The following is a 25,359-nucleotide window of genomic DNA, read 5'->3' on the forward strand; positions in this document are numbered from 1 at the left end:
ATCCGGCTCTGAGGCCTGGGTTCGACCCCAGGGTGGGGAAAATCCCCTGGCGGAGGGCATGGCAACCCGCTCCAGTATTCTTGTTGGGAGAATTCCATAGACAGAGGAGCCTGGTGGGCTACAGTCTGTGGGCCCGCGAAGAGCCAGACACGACTAACATTTGCACTTTCAAGGTGAGTCTACACAAGTCTCTCCTTTCCCCAAAGCTCAGGGAGAGATGATGCCAGCCCTGAAACAGGCTGGCACCTCTCAGGTGACAGAGAAGACAGAGAAATAGGCTGAGGGGCAGCAGGATGCCGATGGTCTGCGGTTAAAGTGGGAAACACCAGGGCTGGGGAGACATTCTAGAATATACGGGTTCCAAGGACCCTTTGGGAATCACAGGAACCAATGCCCTGCTCCCGTGAGAAGGATGAATTTTTACCAATATCTGGTTCTCTCTCTCTACAAACATCTAAACTACATTTCCCAGTCTCCCTCGCAGTTGTTAGCAGGGGGCATGAATTGAATTTTGGTCAGTGGACCATGGGTCTCCCAAGATTGACCCCTCTCTCCACTGGATGCTATACTCTGGGGCCCACGACCACAGCTGAGCCACAACAGGGAAGGAGCTTGGGTTCTGCATGACTGAGGTACAGAACCCTCCTCCAGGAGATCGTCCTGACCCCAGGATGGAACCTAGGACTCCTGTGTTGCAGGCGGATTCTTCACCGTCTGAGCCACCAGGGAAGACAGAGGCCAAACAGAACCACTTGAGCTGTAGATAAAGCTGAACTTGGAATCATCCCATCCACTGGAGCTTCTTAAGCCTTTTAATTTTTAGGGAGTGTGGGGGCTATTAATATAATTTGAGAGTTAACCCACCCCAGATGGCACTATGATTGGTAAAGAAAGTTTTGTATGCTAAGCTATGTAGATTTGGGGGTTGTCCAAATCGGGAATCACCTACTGTAACCAAGACACCCTCCTCCAGGTCCCTGAGCCCAGGAAGTGCTAGGGAAGAGACAAGCTAGGTGTCAGCGCAGGCTCCAAGCTGAGCCAGGGCGGGAGCCAGCACCTCTTGGGTTCAGCTTCGGACGGGGGGACACGCCACGCCCACACCCCATAGCTGGGGCAGCACCAATTCCCAAAAAACTTTATTGTTTCAAGTGGCAAAACGTCATCGGTTTCTGTGGGGCCCCTGGCAGGGCAGAGGGAGACATGGGGTGGGGCTGGGCTCCGCCCGTTACAAAAATCAAAGGCTTTTATAAAAAAGGCTATAAACCGGTATCAAAAGAAAACCCAAGGGGGGCTGCAGGAGGAAGCAGAGAGGGGGGCAGGAAGACAGGGACGGACCAGCACCGTGGACCACGGAAGCCCGGCTGGGAGGGGTGGGGGGGAGCTGGGACGCTGATACAAAGTGCATATCGGAGCCTCCCCCGACGCCCCCAGAGGTGGACGGGCAGGGGCTGTGGCCTGGGGCGGGGGGCGCTCGGCCGTCTCCCCGCCGGGGACCCCACAGGGACGGGCACTGCCTGAGACTGCCAGATGGGAAGGACCTGCAACGGAGGGAAGAGAAGAGGTTGGATGGGGACAAGGGAGCAGAGGGGACACTTCACCTCCCCGCCCGGGCGCCCCTCTTCAAGGCCCAGCGTGAGGAAGGCCCTGCTGGGGACCTCCAGCCTAGTGAGTGCCCCCCAGGGGTGCCAGACCAGAAGGGCAGGCAGACCACACTCAGGCCACCATCCTTGAGCCCTAGGAGGAAGGCGGGGATGGATGCCCCTCCCAAGCCGAGGGACCCCAGGACTCTGGAGCTTGGCCTCAGCCGTCTGCTTCCAGCCTTGCAGCGTGAGTGGCTCAGTCGTGTCCGACTTTGCGACCCCACGGACTGCAGCCCACCAGGCTCCTCTGTCCCCGGGATTCTCCAGGCAGGAGTACTCGAGTGGGTAACCATTCCCTTCTCCAGGGGACCTTCCTGACCCAGGGATCGAACCCAGGTCTCCCGGTGGATTGCAGGGATTGCAGGCGGATTCTTTACTAGCTGAGCCACCAGGGAAGCCCCAAAATACTGGAGTGGGTAGCCTATCCCTCCTCCAGCCTCGCAGAGAAGGGCCATAAAAGTAGATTTGGAGCCTCCGGAGGCCTCCGGGCAGGGCCCTCAATGGCCCTGAACCAGAACCAGCCTCCAACCCCAGACAGGACAAGTCCAGCTCCTGCCCACACCTCGGTGACTTCTTAGACCTTCTTCTTCTTCAACTTCAGGGCTTGCAGCCAGTTGGGCGATGATCCTTCTGACCTAGAGGGCAGGGGGCAGAGGTCGGAAGGGAGTCAGAAACTCCCTCCCACCAAGAAGGGTGGCGTCGGGCTTGGCCGCAGAGACCAGCACCCTGGCATCAACTGAAGAGCGCCGGCCCGCGGCATGCCACCCCCTCCAAGCCTCCGTCCCCCTGTAAAGCAGGGCTTTCCTTTTAAAGCCGGGATGATGCGGCTGGCCAGTTCCCGGCACACAGGTCACCTACCCTGAGGACTTGTCTGGCTTGGGCGGGAGCGCGTGGGGCTTGCCCAGCCCGGGGACCTTGCAGGACTTGGAGCGCTGGATCGCTGCCTCCTTCTGGCCCACCTTGCCCTCTGAGGGCTCCCCCTCGTCAGCCGAGCGGTTCCGCGAGCGCAGCTTGGCCTGAGACGAAGCCAGGGCACGGACCGAGGTCAGCGGGGTAGGCGAGGGGTGCTCACAGAGGGCCAGGCCTTCTCCCGGAACCGCGGTACCCCGGCCCAGGTCTGAACACCCTCCATGGTCCTCTTACCCCGCGGAGAGGAAGTCGCTTAGCAATGACCTCCCTCAAGAGCAGGCTGTGCCTGGCACCCCACAGGCCCTCGGGGAGGCACTGCTGACCTGAATCAAGCAGGAGCGGGCTGGACGGAGCCAGCGGGGATGCCCCCGAGGCTCTGCACACCCTGTGCCCTCTGCCTGCAACATCTCCCCACTGCTGGCGCCTCAAAGCTGCAATCGGATGCTCACCCGAGGCCTCCCCAAATCCCGCTCCATCCCGTCCCGCACCCCGCCTCCCCACTGTCTCTGAGTGGCCCGCCCCTGCCTGGCACCCCCAGGGACACTGAACCTCCACCCCACTGCAGCCCGTGGGGTTCTGGGGCCCAGACCCTCCCCGTTCTTCCCTCCATCCCGCTTCACGCCCACCACGGGCACAGCAGGCGAAGAAGTTGGACAGGGCATTGGGGCTGACTGGACGGATGGATGGGGGGCAGGCTGGACACGAAGGGGCAAGGGTGCGGCACAGCCAGAGGGTACCTTCAGGGCCGACGGGCTCAGGCCGGGGAACAGGCTGACTTTCAGTCCCTTGGTCACCCGCATCCGGCGGTTCTGAGGCTCCTCGACCACCTCCTCGTCCGAGGATGGTGCCTGCGAAGCCCGTGGCTCTGCAAGGGCCCAGGCAGGGGCTCAGCATGGGGCGGCGACCCCAGACCCCCGTCCACCGCCCCCGTGGCAGCGACACGGATGTTGTCACGACGGCGCGGCCCTACCCGTGGAGTCCTGGAACAGCCTCGCGTCTGACGCTGCGGCCTCCGACAGGCCCAGCGTGCCCCCGGGACGGATGGCCGGGGCGCGGTGCCCGCGCTTGCGCCCCAGGTTGGCACGGCTCCGATGCATGGCGCTGTCGAGGATCTCGGTGTCCTGCGGGGGACGAGGGCCACGCCACTGCCATCACCTTCGCGGGGCCGCCCCGTCCCAGTCCCAGGTCCAGCTCCCCGCCCCCCGGGCTGAGACCGCCCCGCGACGAGGGAGGTCCTGGGGTGAGACCCGAGCTGCAGCACCCATGCACCCCTCCACCCTCACCCCGACGAGAGCCCACCCACTGACCTCGATGAAGGAGAAATCCTGGCTGGGGGCGCTGGCCGGCGGGCCCTGGGGGGTCTGCTCACCCTGCCGGGCCCCTGCGGCCTCCCGGGTGCCGTCGACCGCGTCTGTCCAGCTGGCCTCCCCGTCCGGCTGCGGCCTCCAGGAGGGCAGAGGGTCCCGGTCAGGCTCCCTGGGCGCCCCTCGGTCCGCACCTGCCGCGGCCACTTCCTCCTCCGACGGGGGCCTGGGCGCCGGAGATGCTGACTCCTGCGGGGACGTGGCCTCAGGGCTGTGGGCGGCCAGCCTCTCCCCTGGCTGGCCTTGGGAGCCCGCGGGCGGGGAGCGGGCCGGGTGATCGCCAGGGCTGCGGGGGACAGAGCAGACGCTGAGGTTACGCGGGGCCGCGCGCCCCGCCCAAAGCCCCTGCTCAGGGCGCCTTTCTCGGCCTGTTTTCCTGCGGCCCGTCCACGCCTCCCTCCCTCCGACAGCATGCCGGGTGCGAGCTGGGCCAGCCCGGCATGTTCAGATGCCAGGCTCCCGGCTTTCTGAGACGACGGGGACGCCCCTTCAGCCCTAAGGGGTCTGCTAAGTACAGTCACTGGGGACGCGGAGTGAAACCCTAGACACCTAGCTTAGTGCCGCACACGGGGGACCCCAAGAGCCTTGGGGTCTGCTAAGTACAGAGTCTCTGCGGGGGCGGAGTGAGACTGAACGCCTCGCACGGAGCCGCGCAGGGGGCGTGCCCACCAACGCGATCTTTACCGCCGCTGTCCTGCTGCACCCTCCGAGGGTGCGGTCGGCCTGCCCAGCCAGACTCTCAGCCCCTCCCCTCCAGCTCAGTCCTCCTTGCACGCGCCTCTCCGCACACGCGGCCCTCGTGGACGGCCGCGTACCCGACGTGTACCCGACGGCACGCCTGGACAAGCTGCTTCCCGGACAGGCACCCCCGCGCCCTCGGTCAGCCTGGATTGCCCCTGGGCCCGCCCCCTCGCCCTGCACACCCTGGGCTCGAGCTGCCAGCCCACCGCAAGTCCAGGTGCTCTGTCCCCACGGCCCCTTGGCGAGCAACTCGGGGCCCCGGCCGCCTGCATTCCCCGCGTCGCCCAGGGCCTGGGACGGAGCGGACGTCTGCCGAGGGGCGGGGACGCCACCTTATCCCCGAACTGCGTCTGCTGCCCGCTGCGCCCTCGAGACACGACCCGTTCCACCCGGCACGCACCGCGCTCAGCAGCTCGCGCTCCACACCGGGGAGCCTGTGTGTGGCCCAGCTGCCTGTCTGCCCCGGAGACAGACACACCTGCACACACTCACGGCCCGTCTCCTGCGGGGAAGTGGGCACCGGTCACTCCTTCCACACAATGGCACAAGCACCGCAGAGCCACACCTGACACACAGACACACACACCTCTCACACACACACACCCTGACACAGTGTACACACACACACACTGCACATGGGCGTGGGAAAGGCAGACAAGCACCTGAGACACACACGCACAGAGCACACCTCTCTCACACACACACACCCCATGCACACGGGCGTGGGAAAGGCCAGCAGTGCCCGGAAGCCAGGGTAAGAGCCCGGGATCCCAGACTGGAGGGGAAGAGCGTGAGGCAGGTGAGTCAGCACCAGGCCGGAAGCAGGGAAGGCAGGGGACCGCGTATCAGTCTGTCCTTCCCCAGGCTGCCGACAGATGGAAACTAAAGTAACTGGTGGAAACTAAAGTAACTGGGAGCGGGGAGGGAGGGGGCGGAGGCCACAGAAGAGCCTGGGAATCAGGAGCACCCTGGAGGGAGGGAGGGGCAGCCGTTCCCACTAGCATCTCCCAGGTGGGGCAGAGGGGACGCTGGGGGCGGGCCAGGGCCAAGGGGCTGCGGAGGCATGGATGGGTGGCCGGAGACGTCCACACCAGAGGGGACCCAGCCAGCCCGCAGCCCCGTGGGCCCTGGGGGAGGCCCTGGGGGAGGCCCTGCGGGGGTGGGTGGGGAGCACACAACCTGCCCACTGTCCCGCCCAGGGGAGGCTGTCCTACTGCCACGCACCCAGGACCCTACAGCCTGAGCCTTGCCCTGGCCGGGAGGCAGGGCGGGGTCTGTCCCGAGCTGGCCCACTGCGCCCACACAGGCCGCATCCCACGCCGGCAGCCGTGGCCAAAGTACCTATCCATCCCGAGTCTCAGCTTCTTCATCTGTAAAATGGGGATAACGTAAGTACCTATACTTTGCTGGGTGGACACGGGCCTGCCAACCCCCTCCAGGATTCCTGCCCAGAGAATCCCACGGACAGAGGAGCCTGGAGGGCCACAGTCCCCGGGGCTGCCAAGAGTCGGATAGGACTGAAGCGACTCAGCAGGCACGCATGCACTTTTAGTCTCACGTGACACCAGCTCTGCCCCTGGCCCGTCAGGACTCTGAGGATCCCGAGGGCCTGGACTGGATCCAACCCCACCCCCAGGGGCATTAGAGGTACAAACACAGGGGGCAGTGTGTAACAGACTTGCTTCCTCCTGCTCAAGGATCCAAGACCCAAAATGAGCACGGTCTGGACGGAAGCTGAAATGATGTGTGTATACAGGCAGCAGCCGACCTTGACCCCCGAGAGACAGGAAGAGAATCCCAACCACAAGCAGGGGCCTGAGGGAACGCCAAGGGGCAGCGTTCACAAGCCGTGGGCCCTTGAGAAAGTCCCGCTGCCTCTCGGGGGCTGCTTCCCCCACTCACAGAACGAGGGGGCCGGCCTCAGAAGCCCTGAGGGTCCTCTCTGGGTCCGTGAAGACCCCCCCAGATGGCTGGGAGGCAGCTGTATCCCTGGGGTCTGGGGGCCAGGGCAGGAGAGGACCAGGAGGCCAGACAGGGGAAGGGGGCGGTGCAGCAGTTCTGGGGTGGGGCGGCCAGGAGTGCCTCTCACCCAGGACAAAGTGCCCGAGACGCCGGAGGGACAGGCCGAGCGCCCAGGCCGCTCTCGTCCCAACTGTATAGACAGCAGTCCAGCCGATGGTGGCCAGCCGGGGGTCCTCTGTCCCACGCAGGACAATGGCCAGAAACGTCCCCCAGGGCCTCACTTCCCAGGCAGCTCACATCCGTCCACATCTGCCAAGCAGGCGTGGACAATGGCAGTGAGCACCTGGTCGGGGCTGACCACGTGTCTGGCAGGCCTGACACTCCCCGCACACAGACCCCGAGGCCAACGGCCTCATGGGTGTCGGTAGTCAATGACACCCACTCATCACAGACGGGAAGCTAGAGCAGAGACGGGACCTGCCCAGGGTCACGGAGGCAGTGGCAGAATCAGGCCCCAAACCTGGCGGATGGGCCCAAAGCCAACAGCTCACGTCCTCAAGGACTTCTCGTTACTGGGAGAACCTGCAAAACTCCCTCCAGAGAGCAACTTTCCCGAGTGTAGAATTTCCCCGAGTCAGAAGCTCAGAACACCAGGCCCGTGGATATTAATCAAATAAGCTCAAGAAACATCGCACTGGAGAAAGGTAAACAGGTTTCCATTACTGCTGTATTTTCGGTGCCAAGAGCCCTACTTTCTAAGTCTCCCGTATGTCCACCGAGCACACGGTGTTTGCCAAATGTACAACACGGCCTGAAAAACCCTGGTGTTTTCAAGGTGTGACAGAGGCTGGAGCTCAGACAGCTGAGCTTCTCTGCCAGAACCCTGCCCCTTCGCCAATCCAGTCCCCCAGCCAGCCTCTCTCTCCCCCTCCCCATCCTTCAGGAACACGTGGAGGGCGGTGGGTCCCACTGCCTGCAAGTCCAAAAGCCTTGAAGGCGTTTAAGACCCAAAAGTCAGAAAGTGGCACTGCTGACTCGGTGACCTTAGGCGGGTCACACCACTCCTGCAAATTGGAGGTGATTAAAAAATCCCCTTTCCTGCTTCACAGGGCAGGTGTGAAGATCAGGGGAGGTGTGCAGGGCGGTGGAGTTCTGAGCGCCCTGGGAAGAGGAACTGGGGGCAACCTCAGGTGGCCTGTGCTCCCCCTCACCCGGAAAGTCACAGCTCAGACAGGTCTGGGCACTCACGCCCCTCCCTGCAGGCTTCACCCTGGCCAGTGCCCCTCCAGCTCCCCGCAGTGGTCTGACCCCGGGGATGCCCCCCAGGGCCTCGCCCTGGCCCCAGGCTCTGCACACCTCCCCCCCCCCCCGCCACGACCCCGTCCTCAGCCCCCAATGCCTCTCCCAATCCCTGACCCCTCCGACACCCCAATCCCCTCTAGAGCCTTCCTGGTGCCTCCGGCCCCCCAGCTACCAGCCAGCCCCTCCTCCACTGCAAACACAGCTCTCAACCAGCACCGGCTCCCCTTCACAACATGTGAGAAGCCCCACCCCTGGTCTGGCAAAGGTCCCACCGCGCCTCAAGTCAAGGGAATTAAACCCGACCTCAACGGATGGAAGTGACGGCAAAATAAACACAATGCCTTTTGAGCACCCTTAACTGGGGTGAGACATCACCCCAGTTGGTTTTAGAACAGAAAAATCTCAGAGACAGACTACGGTTGACTCATAAAACTGTTTTTTTTTTTTTTTTGGAAAGTTCTTTTTCAGCCACCCTGGGCGTGGAGGCCAAAAGGTCACCCACCGGGCCTGGAACCAGGTCCCAATGTCCTTCGGGTTCCTTTTTGAACCAGGGTTTGTTCTCTGCAGGTGTGGCTGTTTTTTATTTATTTATTGGCCACGCTGCACGGTCTGCGTGCAGATCTCAGTCCCCCGACCAGGGACTGAACTCGGGCCTACAAGCAGTCAAAGCGCAGAGTCTGAAGCAGCGGACTGTCAGGGAAGTCTTGCCCTTCGGGGCCTTAAGACAGGGCAGGCAAGAAGCACGGAAGTCCTCCTTGCCACCAGAGATGAGCGCCACTGCCTGCTCCATGCTGGACCTGCCCAGGCCAGGATCATGCCAGGCCTCCCCCCACAGGACTAGGAATGCATCGTGCCCCCCAGGCCCAGAGCACCTGGGGCCTGCCAGAAACCATCCAGCACAGGATGCTTCCTCCAGCACCCACACAATCACGCTGCAAAAATCACACCTCAACCACCACAGTCATCGCTTCAAAACCAGAAACTCACCTGTGTGTGTGTCGGTGTTTAAGAAATAAATAAATGAAAGAAAAATTCACACTCCGAACCATCCCAGTTTTCCCAATACTTAAAAGTTTTGGGGGAAGAGAAGCTTCGACCCAGAGTAGAAAGGGGGCCGTTTCCAGGGGGCCGTCACGCCCTCCCGCCCTGGGGTGGGGCTCCCTTACCTGGGTCCGAAGGCCGGGGACTCCTGAAGCCCATAGCCGTCTTCCTCCGGGCAGATGACCACGGGCGGCAGGAAGCGGTCTGCGTCCTCGGCGTCCAGCCCGCTCGTCTCGCCGACCCCTAGCTCCCTGGCCTCCGAGGGGTCTTGGGCCTCCAGGCCGGGGACTGAAAGGCCGTTGTTCCCCACACCTGGTTCCGGGTACTGGCTGACGTCCCCCACCCCACACTCCCTGGCTTCACGCGGGAGCTCCACATCCCGGAGCTCCGAGTCCTGGGCCCAGTCCACCTGGTCCAGCCCATGTCCCCGTGGCCCCTGAGAACTTTCCAAGTCTAGCTCACAGGGCACCTCCAGATGCCTCAGGCCTAGACTGTCGCCCCAGTCCACCCCGCCTGGCCCGAGCTCCCGGGCTCTTGGGTCGGGCGTCCAGTCTGCCTGACCCACTCCGCACTCCCTTGATTTAAGGAACTCTCCTGCCTCTGTGCCTGACCAGTCGGTCTGCCCCACGCCACCCTCTCTGGGCTGGCTGGGGCCTCCGACCTCGGACGCCCAGTCCTGGTCCCCGACTCCAAGCCCCCCGGGGGCCTCTGCCCCTCCGCCCTGCAGACGGCCGGCCAGCCCTGCGTCCTTCATGCCCCCGCAGTCTGCCCAGCCTGTCTGTCCCACGCCATCTTCCCTGGCTTCGCTGGAGCCCCCGGCATGCACACAGCTGGATACCTCCAGATTCCGGAGGCCCAGCTGGTCAGTCCAGTCCACGGCCCCGGTCCCCTCGGGGGGCAGGAAGGGGCTGCCTCCCAGCTGGCCACGAGGGCTCAGGCCAGCCCCGCCCACCCTGTCGTTGCCGATTATCCCAAACTGGGGGCTCTGCTCCACGGCCTCTGCGCAGAAGCGGCCGCCCCAGCCCTGCTGCCCTGGGCCGAAGGCCGCCTCTGGCTGGGGGCCCACGCTGAGGCTTAAGTCTCCGGACCAGCCCCGCCGCACCCCCTCCCTATCCTCCCGGTCAGCATCCCCCGGGCTCCGGGAGCCCCCCACCTGCTGTCTCGCCTGCGGCCCTCCAACCTCCCGGGAGGCAGTGCCGCCTTGCCAGCCGCCTGGGTCCCTCTGCCCCTGAGCCCCGTCCTGTGGCTGGGGGCCGCTGGCGGGGAACACGCCCCTCGCCTCGGGGGTCTCAGGCCAGCCCGCATCCCTGCCGGCCGCCCCGGGGCTTGCTCGGCCTGGGGTCTTCTTCTCAAACTCCGTGTCCTGCCGCTGGGCCTCCTCGAGGCTGAACCCGGCACGCGGGGCTCTAGCTCCCAAGTCCCGGGGGAGGCCGGCGCTGAAGTCCGGTACCCAGGCGCTCCTGCCGAAGTCCTGGCCGGGCCCTTCTGTGCCACGGGGGCGGTAGGCGCTCCGTGCAGCGTCACTGCTCCCAAACCCCTGGTCCTGCTGCCCTGCATCCTGGCTGCTGCTGTACCTGCCGAGCGGGTCCTTCTGCCCTGATTCCGGGCCCTGCCCTTCTTCGTCCTGGCTCACGTAGGTGCCCAGGGCGTCTCTCTTCCCAAAGTCCCAGTCCTGAAGGCTCACGTCCCGACTGCTGTAGGTCCCCAGAGAATCCCTCTTCCCGAACTCCTGGTCCTGGAGCTCCACGTCCTGGCTGGAGTAGGTGCCCTGGGAATCCCTCTTCCCGAACTCCCAGTGCTGACGGTCCACCTCGTGGCTCTGAGGAGTGCCAAGCTTCCCGATCGCCCGGTCCTGGGCGCCAAGGCCCCCGGGGGCACCCGCTCCATGCCCGTCCTGACCGCCGACCTCACCCTCCTCGCGGTTGAGGGCACAGCTGCCAGCCCACTCCCCGGGGCGCCCCTCCCCGACTCCATGCCCACACTCGCAGGTCCAGTCCCTGTCTCCGAGGCCTGGGTCCCCTAGAGGGCTTGCACCCCCCAGGCTGTAGTCCCGAGATGCGTCCGGGGACCAGGTGGAAGGCCGGAAACCGCCGGGACGTGGGCCTCCTGAAATCCCAAATTCACTCTGCAGGTCCTTCTGGGCCCAGCCAAGGAGTCCCTGGGAATCAGAGAGAGACACACACACACAATGAAACAGGGCTTGGAATTATCCAGGCGGCGATCAGTCCGGAGTGAGAGCACTGCCTAGTGCCCAACTCTGGCTACAGAGAGACTAGGTTTGGATGTGGGCTGTGTGACCTTGGGCAAATCACTTAACGGCTCTGGGTCCCCAGGGTCCCCATCGTTAAACGAGCTCAGTTCCTACAGCACGGGGTAGGACGGGAGGGCTAAACGGAATCACTGAAGCCGAGGGCGCAGCAAAGGTCCTGGCACTCCGCGGGGCCTCCGCCCTTGGGCAACAACTGGCGAGGCGCCAGGAGCACGGCTGCCTGGCAGAGGAGTCTTCCTGGGGTCGTGGGGGCGGGTGTGCCCTCAGCCAGGAGCAGTCAAGACCCTGTGTCCCTCCACGGCCCCCTCTCCAAGGCAAGCTCCCCAAGGCACCCTTTGCCCTTCCAGCCCGCGTGAAGCCCCAGCCCCGACCTCTCCAGGGGAAGCTCCCTCCTGCCAGCGGCCGCGCTGGGAAGACCTCTGGGTCCTCACCGCCTGCCCAGAAGGGACGGCCTCCTCCGGTTCAGGGAGAAGACCCAGCCAGGTCTCTGGGCTCCCCACCCCGTCCGGAACTCCCTGACTCACTCGTGCGGCCGGGGGAACCCCAGGCTCGGGGCTGCGGAGCCGGCCGGCCTCGTCCCGCAGCGCGGCGTTGGCCAGCAGCCTCTCCAGGACGGACACGCTGGGCTCCCGGTCCCCGGGTCCGGCCATGGTCCCGGCCTCCGGTCCCCGCCCGCCCCGGGGCCCGCTGGGATGGGGCTGGGCCGCTCCCCTCGCCCGCCCGGACCTGTCCGACGGCCCTGGCCCCGCTCCCTGCAGAGCAGCTGCAGCTCTCGCCCCCGCCTGGGAGCCCGTTGAGTCACCGCATCCCGGGAGGGACACACCTACCGCGGGAGCCTTAACTCCTTCCTGCTCGTCCCCCCAGGCCCCGCCCAGAGGCCCCCGGCTCCTCCCTCCTCCCAGCCCCGCCCCTGTCAGCCCCGCCCCAGTCAGCCCCGGGCTGGGCGTGAAAACTACGTTTCAAAAGTCCTGTGGACCCCGGCCCTGAGACTACTTGGGCAGCCCGGTAGGAGAAAGGCCACCGGCCCTGGAATTGGTGCTCTGGCCCTGGCCCGGCCGCCAGCTTGCTGGGTAACCTTTGTACAAGGCTCTGCCTCCTCTGGGCCTCTACGAAAGCAAGTCTGTGCTTCAGAGTAAAAACACAAAAGGCAACACTCCCAACCACTTGGGCCAGGCACTGAGTCCTTCACAGGCACTGCAGCCATCACCCTATGAGGTAGAGCTCAGCACCATTCTCCCCATTTTACAGATGCAGAAACTGAGGTGTGGGCAAAAAAATCACTTGTTCAAGCTCACACGTGGGCCAGGAGCAGGGCCAAGACCGCAACTCGGCAGTCTGGGTCCAGGGCCCGCGTCTAACTGGCTCTGCTGGCGCCCTTCATGAAACCACCCGTCCTCACGGACTGAACGCTCAGGAGTGCCAAGCCCTGCACCCAGAGCTTCCCACGTCTGTCTTACCCACAACACAAACCTAACTGTCCTCAGTCGCTCAGTCGCGTCCAACTCTTTGAGGCCCCACGGACTGTAGCCTGCCAGGCTCCTCTGTCCATGGAATTTTCCAGGCAAAGAGTACTGGAGTGGGTTGCCATGCCCTCCTCCAGGGGTATCCCCAGGGCAGGGATTGAACCCTTCTCCTGCACTGGCAGGCAGATTCTCGACCACCAGCACCACCTGGGAAGCCCCCAAGCCTATGAGGCAAATGTCATGGTTGTGAAAGGACTCTGAAGCTTGGAGGTCTGCTGCGTACGTTCCCAAGACCACTCAGCTGGTGGATGCCGGGGTCAGATGTGGACTCAGACTAGACTCTAAGCAGCAGCCCACACCCTCTGCTCCACCAGCTTAGCAGCCGGTATAGACCCTGCGGGGCAGGGGCAGAGGTGCCCTGCTCACGGCTGGATCCCAAACTCTCGACACAGGGCATCCGTGTTGAAACGAGGCCCCCCAAAGCCCCTGGCTTCCATCCGGAACCCCACCCGGGGCCCCCGCTCACCTCGGAGCAGGCACTGGAGGGCTCGACGTCCTTCAGCTCAGACGCAGCGCCGCGCCGGGCGCAGGGCGGGGGCGAGGCCAGCAGGTCGTCCAGCCATTGGGAGCCGCTCTCGGGCCCCGCGGGCTCAGGGGACGCCCGGCGGGGGTCTTGAACTGCTGTCCTAGGTCGGGTGGTCTCGGCCAGGGCCAGGGCCACGGGGTCCTCCTCAGCAGACAGTGCCTGCCCGGGCTCAGGGGCATCAACGAACAGGACGCAGGGCTGGTCTGGGGGCGCTGGCTGCTCCTGCCCCAGGACCGGCTCCAGGACGCGCAGGGCGGCCTCCCGGACAGGTGGAGGAGGCTCCTGTTCCGCGCCTGTCTCGTCCACTTGGGGCAAGGCTGGTCCAGGTGGGTCCTCTGCTGTTGGCGGGGACTCCAGAGGATGGTCCCCACCACCCGTCGGGCTCAGGAAGGAGCCCGGGTCGTCTCCCGGCTCCCAGGAAGCAGGTCTTCCTGGTCCCTCTGCAGACGACTCGACCCCTGGCCCTGGCTGGGAGGCGCCTTCCTCCTGGGTGGATGCGGGCCAGTCCCTGGCGTCCTCGTGGGTGGACGCGGCCCAGCCTCCGGGCTCCTCGCGGGTGGACGCGGCCCCGCCTCGGGGCTCCTCGCGGGTGGACGCGGCCCCGCCTCCGGGCTCCTCGCGGGTGGACGCGGCCCCGCCTCTGGGCTCCTCGCGGGTGGACACGGCCCCGCCTCGGCGCTCCTCGCGGGTGGACGCGGCCCCGCCTCCGGGCTCCTCGCAGGTGGACGCAGCCCCGTCTCCAGCCTCCGCGGCCTCTGCAGCCTCCGCGGCTTCGGTGATGGGGGAGGGCGGCGGGGAGTCCAGCCGCCACACCCCGAGGCCCGCAGGCCGCGTGGGGAAGGTCCATTCAAAGGACTGAGACAAGCTCCAGCTGGACTCGGTCTCGCTCCCCAAGGGGTGGTCCAGGGTGGACGGGCCCCCCTGGGCCTGGGGCAGGGCAGCCAGGGAACCCCCCAGCTGCTCCCGGTCTGGGCCGGGAGACCGCAGCACGCCTTCAGAAAACCGCCGCTGGGCCAGGCCGCCGGCAGGGCGGTCCTCGTCCCCCGGGGCCACCCCGTCCCCAGATGCAAACGTCCGAGGCAGGTCCGGCAGCTCACCCGCTCCCATCAGGGGCTGCTCCAGGCTGGGGTGCCCCGCGAGCTCCCACATGAGGGGGCTGCCGGGTCTGGGGGCCTCCGAGGTGGCCACGGCTGGGACCCCTGGGCTCGGGGGCGGGTGGCGGGAGCCTTCGTCAGGGGGGACCGCGGCTGGGGAGCCCAGAGTCTCGGGGAGCCGGGGGGAAGGCCCAGGAGTGGCAGGGCTCTGGGCCTCTGGACGTTGGGGGTGGCGGGGAGAGTCCCCCTCTAGGGAGTCAAGGTGGGGAGACTCGGGGGCGGAGCCCGAGGCTTCAGCTGGGAGTCCGGGGCGGGGGGCGCCTCCGTTCTCCAAGATGGGGCCTGGACCGGGGGGCTCCCGGGGCTTGAGAACCTGCAAGAGAAAGTCAGGAGCTATCAGTACTCGGCTGGCTCGGGGAGGCCCCTGCCCACCCCTGAGAGACCCCAAGTCAGCGGCTGACTGCCTGACACTCTCACTCCACGGGGGAAGCTGGGGCTCAAAGGAACAGCCCCACAGGACAGCCGCCAGAGGCTCTGGAATGACCTTGGACATCGGAGACTGCTAGGGCCCGCAGACCCCTCCCGCAAGGCCCTTCCCCCACGAAATGCATGACACTTTATTCCCACGGGATCACTCAGGCCACGCCCACCCGCACCAAGCCCAAAGCTCATGTGAGGATTTCCTAAGGGTCCAAGGTTCATGGGTCAAGAACACTGGCTTTCGGCGCCCTTCCTCGGTGGTCCAGGGGCTAAGGCTCCACTCTCCCAATGCAGGGGGCACAGGTTCAATCCCTGGCCAGGGAACTATACCCCAAGGGCAGAAACTAAGAGTTTGCACGCCATAACTGGAGATCCTGCAAGCTACAGTGAAGATCAAAGATCCTGCATGCCACAACTGAGACCCAGCACAGCAGAGTACAGAAATAAAATATTTTTTTAAAAACTGGCTTTGCAAAGGGAAAGGGAAACTTGAGAGTCTGGCTGTCTGGGTACACGGCCTCAGGGCGGCTTCAGACCAGCGCCCGGGAGCAGCTTGCCACCCTCTGCTCTGAGCATCCACGGTCCCAGCGCCGCCCGAGGGGCAGCGGGCCCCGGGGTTCAGGCCAGAAGGTCCCAGGGGCCATGAAAGCCCTGGTCAGGGACACCGGCACCTCCCCCGTCAGCTGGACGCCTTCCCACGCGGGGTCACTCTGAGCCCCGGTGTCCCCACCTGCACCCTGGGGCGGGGGCAACATCATCCACCTCGCGGTCAGGAGAGGATTCAGCAAGCTCTGCGCACCCGGCCTCTGGGGACAAGGCTCAGGGCAAGACCGGACGCTCTGGGGCCCTGGGAACCGCAGCAGCTGGCCCTCCTTCACCCCTGCACCGGCCTGCCCCCAGGCCGTGAGCTGAGTCTCGCTCTATCCGACCTCTGCCCTCCCCAGAGGTCACGCTCCCCGCCCCCACCGCCGCCCTCTCCCATGGGGGGCTGTCTGCCCCATCACCACCTGACCCCTGGGCCAGAGAAGTGGGGGGCGTCCTGCTTCCGCGTCAAGGCCAGCCTCCGATCCTCCCAGCCTGCGTACTCTCTGCCAATCTCAGGTTAATTTAGAGCCCGTGCCCTTAAACCACGCCCCCCGGGAACCCTCCGCACCCCCAAAGCAGAGCTCCTGGACCACGGCGGCCTTCCCGAGCGCTGCCCCCGGTGTAAAAGAGCTCACAGCGGTACCCGAAGCCCTGCGACTGACCTGTCCAGCATCCTGGCTCCATACCCTGACCTCCTCCCCCCGACTTCCCCGCGGCCCACCTCTCTGAGGGCCCACCCTAGACCTCGTCCTCAACCAGAGCCCCTCCGGAGCGCCATGCTAGGGGTCCTGCTCGCCCGTGTCCACCCTCTTCCATCCAGCGCCCCCTCTCCCTCCCCTCCGCCCGCCTAAGAAGCGCAGTCACTGAGTCTCCTCCCTTCTCCCCATCCCGACTCCTCTCTCTCCACCACTTTGTTCACACAGCTCCCTGTATTCCCTCCCTCACCCCAGTTTAACGTGATTCAACACAGCTCTGCCCCAGCTCGGGGCTGCACCTGGGCAGCTGGAGACGAGCCCGCCGCTGGGATGGTGGGTTCCCTGCAGCCGCAGGCACCCCGGGCTCAGATGGGCCCCAGAACAGCCCAGCAATCCCACGACATCCGCCTTCCACGTACCCCAACCTCCCAGCGACCTCCCCACCGCTGCCCAGGCTCTCCCAGCTGAGGGCCTTGCTCTCCCTCAGCGAGGACTCAGGGACTCCTACCCGGGCGTCCCGCTCCCCGCCTCGATCGCAAGCTGTCCCTGCTTGGAGCTCAGGCCAAGCCCTCCTCCCTCTGTCCAGCATCACGGATTTTTTTCCTTCTCTACTGGACCGTTTCCATCAGCACACAAACTGCTCTCATTTCTTCTGGCTTACAAAAAAAAAAAAAAAAACCCACACACACTGCTGTCCACCCCTCCCGTCTCCAGCTACACCCCTTTCCTAAAACCCGGGGCTCTGCGTTCAGCACCCCTCACCACAGCACCTTGGGCCCAGCCTCCGCTGAACCCCCTCCAAACGGGCTCCCTTCTTCACTTCGCCTCCCCTGCCACTCTGGCCAAGTTCAGCTGCAACCCCCCACTCCACCTTCACATCAGAGAACCGCCCCCCCCGTCTCCCCCAGGCACTGCCTCCAGGATCCATGGCACCATCGTCTCTCACCGGGGTGACCCCAAGGGCCCCCCGACTGGCCCCTGCCACTGCCCTTGGCTCCTAGCCAAGATCCTGGGCAGGGAGACTCCTTGCAACTGCACCAACAGAGGTCACGCCTCTCCTCCAGCCCCTCAATGGCCTCTTCCCCTCCTGCAAACCAGCGCCCCCCGAAGTGGCCCATCACTGCTGGGTCCTCACCACCGCCCAGCTCTGGCTCTCTCTGTGACCCAGACACCCCAGCTTCCTCGCTGGGAGGAGCCCAAGTCCTTCATAGCTGCAGCTCCCTCTGCCAAGAAAGCTGTTCCCCAAACATCCAAGAGCTCACCCCATCCCCCACTTCCTGGCAAGGCCTTCCCCAGTCACCCTCGCCCAGGAACCATCCAGGTAGGTGTCCCAGGTGCCTGTCTGATGCTCCACCCGTCTGCCAGTTCACAGAGCTCTCGGTGTTGGAGTCTGCCCGCCTGCATTAGAAGGCGCATTCCCCGGGAGCAAGGGCTTCCCTGGTGGCTCAGACGGTAAAGTATCAGCCTACAAGGCAGAAGACCCGGGTTCGATCCCTGGGTCAGGAAGCTCCCTGAGAGAAGGGAATGGCTACCTGCTCCAATATGCCTGCCTAGAGAACTCCATGGACAGAAGAGCCTGGCGGGCTACAGTCCCCGGTGTTGCAAAGAGTCAGATACGACTGAGCCACGGACACGCGCTTCCCTGGATGCAGGGGGCCTGTGGATGCTTTGCTCGTGGCTGTCTCCCCAGCACCGGGATCACAGGGGATGCTCGATAAATACACTTGGACAAATGCACACAGTCAGGTCTTCCTCACTGGCGGACGGGGCAGCCTCCGGCTAGCAAGGGCTCTTGGAGCAAGACGGACCATCGTTTGTAATCCTTTACTCGGGAACGCAGATGGTCCACCCTCAAGCACATGGTGGGCAGAGGGGCTATAACAGGAGACCCCCCCTGAAACGTCGCTTCTCCGCTTCTGCGAGAGGGCAGACCTGGCCAGGGACCGTGCTGGACTCGGATCCTGCCTTCAGCCCCTGGGAAAGTTACTTGGCATTTCAAACCCTTAAGTCTGCACCTCTCGTGTGGGACCGGAGGGGCCTACACTAGGCCAGGGTTATGACCCAGGTTACGTCAGTCAATCTCCCCGAGGTTGCCCAGCAGACAGCAGGCCGTCAAGGGCAGTCATCCCGGACGCTGTAGGAGCCTCAGGGCCTCAGCCACACTTAGCCAGGGAGGCCTGGAAGTTGAGAAATCTGAGTCCTGGGGCAAGTCACATAAACCTCCTCCACGGCCTCTGTTTCCCCAGCTAAACTAAGGGAGGTGGGAGAGATGCACGCACGAGACCCTTCCAGCTCAGAAACAGCCCGATTCTGCATCGTCGCGGGCGGGGAACTCACATCCGTAGGGGCCTCAGAGACGGCCGGCTGGACCAGGTCCCCGTTGAAGGCCAGGTCCGAGGGGGGCTTCCTATGAGGGAGAAAGAGGGGAGACTCAGGCAAAGATCAGAGAAGCCTGGCGCGGGGTGGAGCAGGGAGGGGTGATAGGGGGTCTGCCCGATGACCAGAACAGCACCCGAGGTAACCCCGCCGGGGGCACATCCTCCCAGGGGACAAAGACCCCGGGCGGCTCCCAGAGAGAGCACCCCAGACACAGCACGTGTCCCACCTGCACGTCGGGGGTAAGTCCCCCCAACCCCTCCGGGAAAGCCTGTGGCTGGCCCAGAGCCCTCCGGGCTCCCGGTAAGATCGCCAAGCCCCCAAGCCCTTGAGGGGTTATGGTTCTCCCCACCCAGGGCAGCTGGCCTGTCCCCAGCCAACGCTTCTTGAGGACTGCAGGGGGAGGGAGACGACCAGAGGGAGTTTCCAAGGTCGAGGTTGCTCCTTTGAAGCCCGGCGTGGAGCAAAGGAGGGGAAGGAGGGCAGAACTCAGCCTGGATAGCGCTGGCCTCCCGGGAGCCCAGGGGGACAGGAGGCCTCAGGCGCCCACGCTCCCAGGAGAGACTGGCAGGCAAGGCTCTGGGCTTCCAGCTCAGCTCAAACTGCAGCAGGCCCTTCTCCGCAGCAGGAGCGGGGTCAGCCGGGCCAGAGAGCTGCAGGGCCCCGGGGGCAACCAGCCGAGCTGGCGCTCCCTGCCCTGAGATGCTCCAGGGAGCTGGGATCCTCAGCCTCCTCCCCGGGGCCCAGGGACACGTCCAGGTCAGGAGCCCCCAGGACACGCTGGCACCAGCTCTGGGAAAGTGGAGAACGCACGCGAGGTCTGCAACCCAGCTGTGCGGCCTGCGCGCTCACACGTGCTGGCCTGGCGTCAGGGGCGTCCACGGCTTTCCTCTCCCATCAGACTCCCCTTCACGTCCAGGCTGTGCCCTCCACACACACACACACCCAGCACACACACACACACACATAGACACACACACACACCCCAGCATAGACACACACAGACACACACACACACACAATCCAGCACAGATACACACCCCCACACACCGACACACAACCCAGCACAGACACACACACACCCTAACACAGACAAACAGCCTCCAGCACCTGGCACACTGCTGCACCCACAGTACAGACAGCAGTTAAGAGCACACACTGGAATCAGAGAGACCCTAATTCTCACCCCAGCTCTGTCTGTCACTTGCTAAGGGACCAGGGGAAGTCACTTTTGAGCCTCAGTTTCCTCATCTCTAAAATGGGCCTAATATTCCCTTCACTATATAACATGGCTGTGGATTAAGTGAGGCAGAGCTCAGCTCTCAGTATTAAAAAAGCGCTGAAAATAAACTTCCAAGCTGTACATCTGAATTCTCCTACAAACACATACGGACTCTGTACAGAGAACTACCACAGAATAAAGAACACACTAACTCGGTCTGCGGGGGGAATGGTCCGTGACTCCGTCCAGGGTTGGCCCGCATGCCCGCAGCACAGCTAAGCTCCAAGGGAAGGTCACCATCTCACAGTAGACTACCCACCCTGTCCTCCAGGCTGGCTGCAACCAGACACACAGCACCCCCACCCCTCACCTCTGCTTGGGGGTCTTGCTGGGCTCCTCCGGGCAGTCGGCGGGAGACTCTGCGGGCCCCTCCTGGGACCATTCCCTGGAGAGGGTCCCAGCGTTGTCCCTGGGGCCTGGGGCCACGCCATAGCTCCTGGGGCCGTATCTGGAGCTGCCGTCGTGGTTGAACGTGAGGCGGGAGCCCCAGAGGCGGTCGGGGCTGGCCAGGCCCTCCTTCCTGGGCTGGTCCATCTTGGCCAGGATCTCCTCCACGGTGGGCGCAGCAAAGCGCTCCGACACCGGGCGGAAGGGGAGAGGCGCCTTGCGCACGCCCCCGGGGGCGGCGCAGCGGGCCGGAGGTGTCAAGGGGGGCGTCTCCTCTCTCCCAGGCTCCTCTCTCCCGGGCCCCCGGGGGCCTTCGCCCCCGACCGGGGCCTCGGCCGCAGGCCTTGGTGCGAACGGAAGGGGCCGCTTGTTGCCGCCATAGGGCTGGGGTCCGGCCAGCATGTTCATCTTGCGGGCAGAGGGCAGCTCCGCCAGAGGACCGCGGGGAGGCCGAGGCCCAATGGGCACCAGCAGGCTGGGCTTGGCAGGCAGGGCTGGCTTGGCAGGCAGGGCTCGTGGTTTGGGCTTGACAGGGGGTTTGGCCCGAGGGTCGCCTACCAAAAGGAAAGGGCTGGTTGAGCCGGTGTCAGAGGAACAGGAAGCAGAACTTCACCTCCCACCCTACAGACTCAGAATGTTCCCACACCCTTCCAGATACAAGTCAAATGCCACCCTGTCCACGAAGCCTTCCTGGATTTTCCAGACACATCCTAGAAACATCTTCCCCCATCTCCAAATTCCCAAAACGTCTAGCCAGTCACCCTTACAAGCAAAAAGCCATTTCAGGGCCCAGATGGCAGCTATTTCTCCCTGCACCCACTTTACACCTAGTACACATTCTCACCGAGTGAATGACGAGATGAGGAAACAAGCTAATAAATGAACGCCTGCCTGCCCACACCAGGCAGTCAGCCCACCATCTCCCCAGTCTGGTCCTTCCCCTGAGCATGACACTGCTAAACTACATCCACAGCAAACTCGTTCTCCCAGCTCAGCTTCCCTACCCTGCCACCCTGCCGCACCCCCCTCCTCCGGGGCACACCCAGGCCACCTCCCCGCCGTCATCCGCTGTGTGACCAGAGACGCAAACTCACTATTGACCTAAGCCAAACAGAAGGAAATCTGCTACAGAAGGAAAAAAAAAAAGACCAGAAACCTACCTTCTATATAAGGCATTTCAATGCCAAATAAAAGACCTTGAATTACTCATGGTCACAGCCCTGCTAATAGGATCCTTTATCACGCACTCATTCCACTCAGCGTAAGAAAGGCGTCTAGACAGGGAACCAGGAGGCCTGGGTTCAAGCTCATAGGTGCATGCCCTTCCCCAACCCCCCACGCCCAGGCCTCAGTTTCCTCCTCTGTCAAACGCGTGGTTTGATCCACATCATCTCCAAGGGTGGCGTGTTCTCTGCTGGAGAGCTGTGACCTCAGACAGTTCCGAAGGGTCTCCACCAGAGCACAGGACCTCTCAGGCTCATCCGCCTGTCCTCAGGACTCCTCCCTCCCTCCCCAATGGGGTCAGCCTTCGCCCACCGGCCCCCCTCCCAGCCAGCCCGCTGCACCCCGCACCCACAGGTACCTGGCTCGGAGCCAGCGGATACCAGCTCCTCGTCCGGCTCCCGGGGTGCCGGGGAAGCCATGGCTGCGCCTTCCCTGGGAGCAGACGCTTGCATCACATGCGGGGGACCTGGGAGTGGGAGGCAGAGGGCTGTGAGCTGGGGGCGGCGGAGGACCCAGGAAAAATAGAGAGAGCCAGAAGGCTGGGCCCTGGCAGCCTGCTCGGAGAGGGAGTCTCCGAGTTCTGGCCGAGGCCGGTGCGGGACAGGAAGCGGGCGCTTCAGGAGGGGGGCTGGGGGAGGTCACGGGAGGTCCCCGGCGGCCACGTCCTCCCCTCCCCCGCCCCCCGACGGCTCTCCAGCTCCGGTCTCCTAACCCTAAAGTCCTTCAGGTCCGAGGAGCCGCCCCCTGCTCCCTCCTCCGGCCAGCTGTCCAGGGCACCCCACTTACCGCTCCCAAGGCACCACCCTCCCCACTCCTTGGGTCCGGGGGGCCCGCTCGCGGGATCGACTCAGGGCCGGGGCAAGAGGGCTGCCAAGTCTGAAGTCTCCCGGTGAATCACCTCGCGGGAGACGGGAAAAACCTGCTCCTCCCCAACCTGGGCCCCGCCCCACCGCCCGCCTGCCCCGCGGGCCTCCCCTTCCCGCTCCCCGGCCGCCGCTGCAGGGAGCGGTTCCCTCCCCGCCCCCCTACCCCGACTCCCGCCTCCCGCCTCCTCCAGAGCCCTCTCATCCAAACACGGAAAAATAAGGAATAAAAAGTAAACATCTGGAATACATTTTTTTTCCTTTAATTTCTCAATCGCTTTGGCTTCAGCTAGGAATTTGATGAGGTAAAGTCAGGGCCTAGTCCTGTTGCCATAGCAATGGCCTCCCACTGGATTTCCAGAGCCTCGCCAAGAGGAAGGAGGAGCCGGCCCAGGCCCGGGGCTGGGAGAATGGGACCGGGCTTGAGAACATCCGGGGGGCGGGGTGGCCTGGGGGAAAACTCCCTAGGGCTCCCCTCCTGGGCCCGTCACCGTGGGAGGGTCCACAGCCCACCAGAAGGAGCTACGTGGGCATCACTCACCAGCCTGGGCCTGACCCCAGGGGGGCACTTGGGGACTTTCGAGGGGGGCCGTGGAATAGATTTTAAACCACGTGACACAGCCTATGGCCCAGAGCAAACTGGTGCCCCTCCTCTCGGCCTGTAACTGGAGCTCTGGGTCTGCTCCACCAGGATTCAAATGCTGGGTGGATCTCCTGCCTTCCAGCTCTGTGACCTTAGGCACGTTCCTCACTGCTCTAAACTTGTTTCCCTGTATGAAGAACACAGTGAGACTTAACACAGCGGTTAAGACTCTGCGCTTCCACCGCACACCGCAGGCGGCATGGGTTCGATCCCTGGTCAGGGAACTGAGGTCCAACATGCTGGGAGGTGTGAGGCTCACATGAGATGATCCATGCAGCTGCTGAGCTCAAGGGCCAGCACCCAGTAAGTGGCCATTAAACGGTGGCTGCTATTAGGAGGCCTCCATTCAGTGTCACCAACGAGCTAACACCCTTGAGTAATCATCTCGTCCTCTCCCCCAACCACAGGCCACCAGCACTGCAGACCACGCCTTGTCTCCCCAAGAACCCAGTCCCGTCACCGGTTCTCCAGACACTTCACCACCTCCTCAGGTCCCATCCTGGATCCTGAAGTGCCATCCCATCCTCAAGAGCCCCCTCCCCCAGAATGACCACCGCCCCCGGCTCCTTGATAGAGCCCCCGGCCCTCTGTTCTAAAGGAAAAGGGATGTTTCCTATCACCTGGCGTGCATGGGGTCCCTGAGGACAACCCAACCCGCTCCAACCTGCAAGGGGCCCTGCCTTGCCCCAAGTCACCCCCTCCAGCACCAAATCCAAAGAAAGGACCTCAGGTGCCCAACTTCCGGGAAAACCCACCCACCTCTCACTTCTGACCCTGCCCCAGCTTGTTCCCCAGATGGGAGGGACCAGGCAAGAGGGAGAGAGACATCCAGGCCCGTGCAAGTCCAGTCAGCCAAGTCCGGGGCAGCAGGCGCACTGGGGGTGGGTGAGTAACATTCTCAGCCGGCCCGAGAGTGCGTGGAGGAGGGACACACGGCAGAAGGCATAAAATTTAAAAAAAAAAAAGAAAGAAACGCAACTGTTTCCTTGTCCTTGAACGTTATTACCAGGGATACACGGTGTGGGTGGTTAGAAATGGAGACCAGCTGGTCCAGAACCGAAAAACCCTTTCACCTGGAGGCTCAGCCGGGCGGGGAGCTGCGGCACACAAGAGGGAGAGCTCGCCCTCCCCGCCCCCACAACTGTGGACGGGGTCGCAACAGCTCGGACGCCCAGGGGCAAACCCAGGTGACCAGGGCCGGAGAGCAGAGCTGTGAAAACCTCAGCGGCTCCGAGCATCCCCCACGCCTAAGAGTCCGGAGACCGGCTGGACCCTGAGGGCCCAGGGGAGAGACACCAGGCGGCTCCTGCCCCGGGGCGGAGGCCCAAAGAAGCCTCGCCGCAGGCAGGGCCGCCTCCGCCGGCCCTGCGATCTCCCTCGGGCCGGATTCGGGGCCGGAGAGGACACTGCCGCAGGAGGGAGGGCCAACCGCGAGACTGGAGAGCCCGGGGCGAGGGGCCGTCTGGAGGGGCCCGGTGGGGAGCTCCGGGGACACGGGGCCGCGGCCGCCGAGGGGAGGGGACAGCGGGCTGGAGGAGGGGGCGGCGGAGGCCCCGCACGCGGGACGGGGCGCCGCCGGCGAACGGACGGACGGGGGCCCGGGTACGCGCGCCGGGCGGGGGCGGGCTGGGGAGGCTGGGGGCGTGCCGGGGGCGGGGGGCCAGCCCGGGAGAAGGGGGCGAGGGTCCCTCCGCAGGCTCCGCCCGCCGCGGGCTCCGCCTGCAGCCTCGGCCCCCGCCCCGGGCTCGGCCGGCACGCGCTTCAGGCCCTGGGCCCTGCGCCCCCGCGCGCACGCCCGAGCCCCCGGCCCCCGGGCCCTGCAAACTTTCCTCGTGACCGCCCCCGCCCCCAATCTCGGCCGCGGTCTCGACGCGAGAGCGCCCACCGCCCCCGTGCCTCGCCCCCGCCTTGGGCCCGCCCCCGCGCACTCACGCGCTCCCCCGGGGTCCGGCTCCGCCAGGCCCGCGCTCCGCACCCCGTCGTCAGTCTCGGCCGCCGCCGCCGCGGGACCGAGTCTGGGGGAGCCCGGGCGGGGCGCGCCTGGGCCCGCCCACGGCCACGCCCCTAGCCCGACGGGCCCCGCCCCCTATCCCCGCCCACAGCCCTCCGGGCTCCGCCCCTGGGGCGCCTCGCGAGTGTCCGCGCGCCGCCGAGTTTTCCCGGGCGCATGCAAATAGGAGCCGCCCCCGGCCCACTAGGGCCCGCCCCGGGCTCGGACCCCCGCGAAGCTGACGCAACTCGGCGCTGGGGCGGAAGGCCACCGAGATGGCGGCCTAGAGAGGAGGCGGCTCGCGCCCCGGCGGTGGGCGGGAGAGGGGTTCGCGGGGCCCGCGCAGGAGAGGCTTCCCCCGGCCAGCGCCTGGGGCGCGAGAGAGGCTCCCCGGCCAGTGTCTGGGACCGGCCCCGGGGCCCTCCGCACGCGCCGGCTCAGTCTGCAGCGCGCGGGTATGACC

At 64.8% G+C, this 25,359-nt stretch overlaps 1 protein-coding gene across 15 annotated transcripts; it reads right to left on the reverse strand.

Annotated features, from left to right (window-relative positions):
* Positions 1-1,119: 1,119 nt before the first annotated feature.
* On the reverse strand, positions 1,120-24,954 carry TNKS1BP1 (tankyrase 1 binding protein 1). 15 transcript variants are annotated; one of them, XM_081538927.1, is made up of 14 exons: positions 24,839-24,861; positions 23,666-23,781; positions 22,805-23,033; positions 21,759-21,866; positions 20,100-20,730; positions 18,469-18,538; positions 13,218-14,744; positions 9,085-11,117; positions 3,857-4,199; positions 3,520-3,670; positions 3,287-3,414; positions 2,499-2,656; positions 2,203-2,275; positions 1,120-1,538 (listed from the first exon to the last, which is right to left on the reverse strand). In XM_081538927.1, the coding sequence occupies exons 4-13, from the start codon at positions 21,850-21,852 to the stop codon at positions 2,215-2,217; spliced, it is 5,196 nt and encodes a 1,731-aa protein (XP_081395053.1). In that variant the 5' UTR covers positions 21,853-21,866; positions 22,805-23,033; positions 23,666-23,781; positions 24,839-24,861; the 3' UTR covers positions 1,120-1,538; positions 2,203-2,214. The 15 variants fall into 15 exon arrangements, 11 of the variants coding, with proteins under 11 accessions (XP_081395053.1, XP_081395057.1, XP_081395058.1 ...); XR_014068292.1 differs by lacking the exons at positions 22,805-23,033; positions 23,666-23,781 and having other exon boundaries at positions 3,853-4,199; positions 13,218-13,882; positions 13,949-14,744; positions 24,839-24,954; XR_014068293.1 differs by lacking the exons at positions 22,805-23,033; positions 23,666-23,781 and having other exon boundaries at positions 3,853-4,199; positions 13,218-13,816; positions 13,883-14,744; positions 24,839-24,954.
* Between the last annotated feature and the right edge of the window lie 405 nt (positions 24,955-25,359).

This window comes from Giraffa tippelskirchi, chromosome 11 (assembly GCF_054371585.1).
Source record: "Giraffa tippelskirchi isolate mGirTip1 chromosome 11, T2T-mGirTip1v1.2.pri, whole genome shotgun sequence".
NCBI classification, from domain to species: domain Eukaryota; kingdom Metazoa; phylum Chordata; class Mammalia; order Artiodactyla; family Giraffidae; genus Giraffa; species Giraffa tippelskirchi.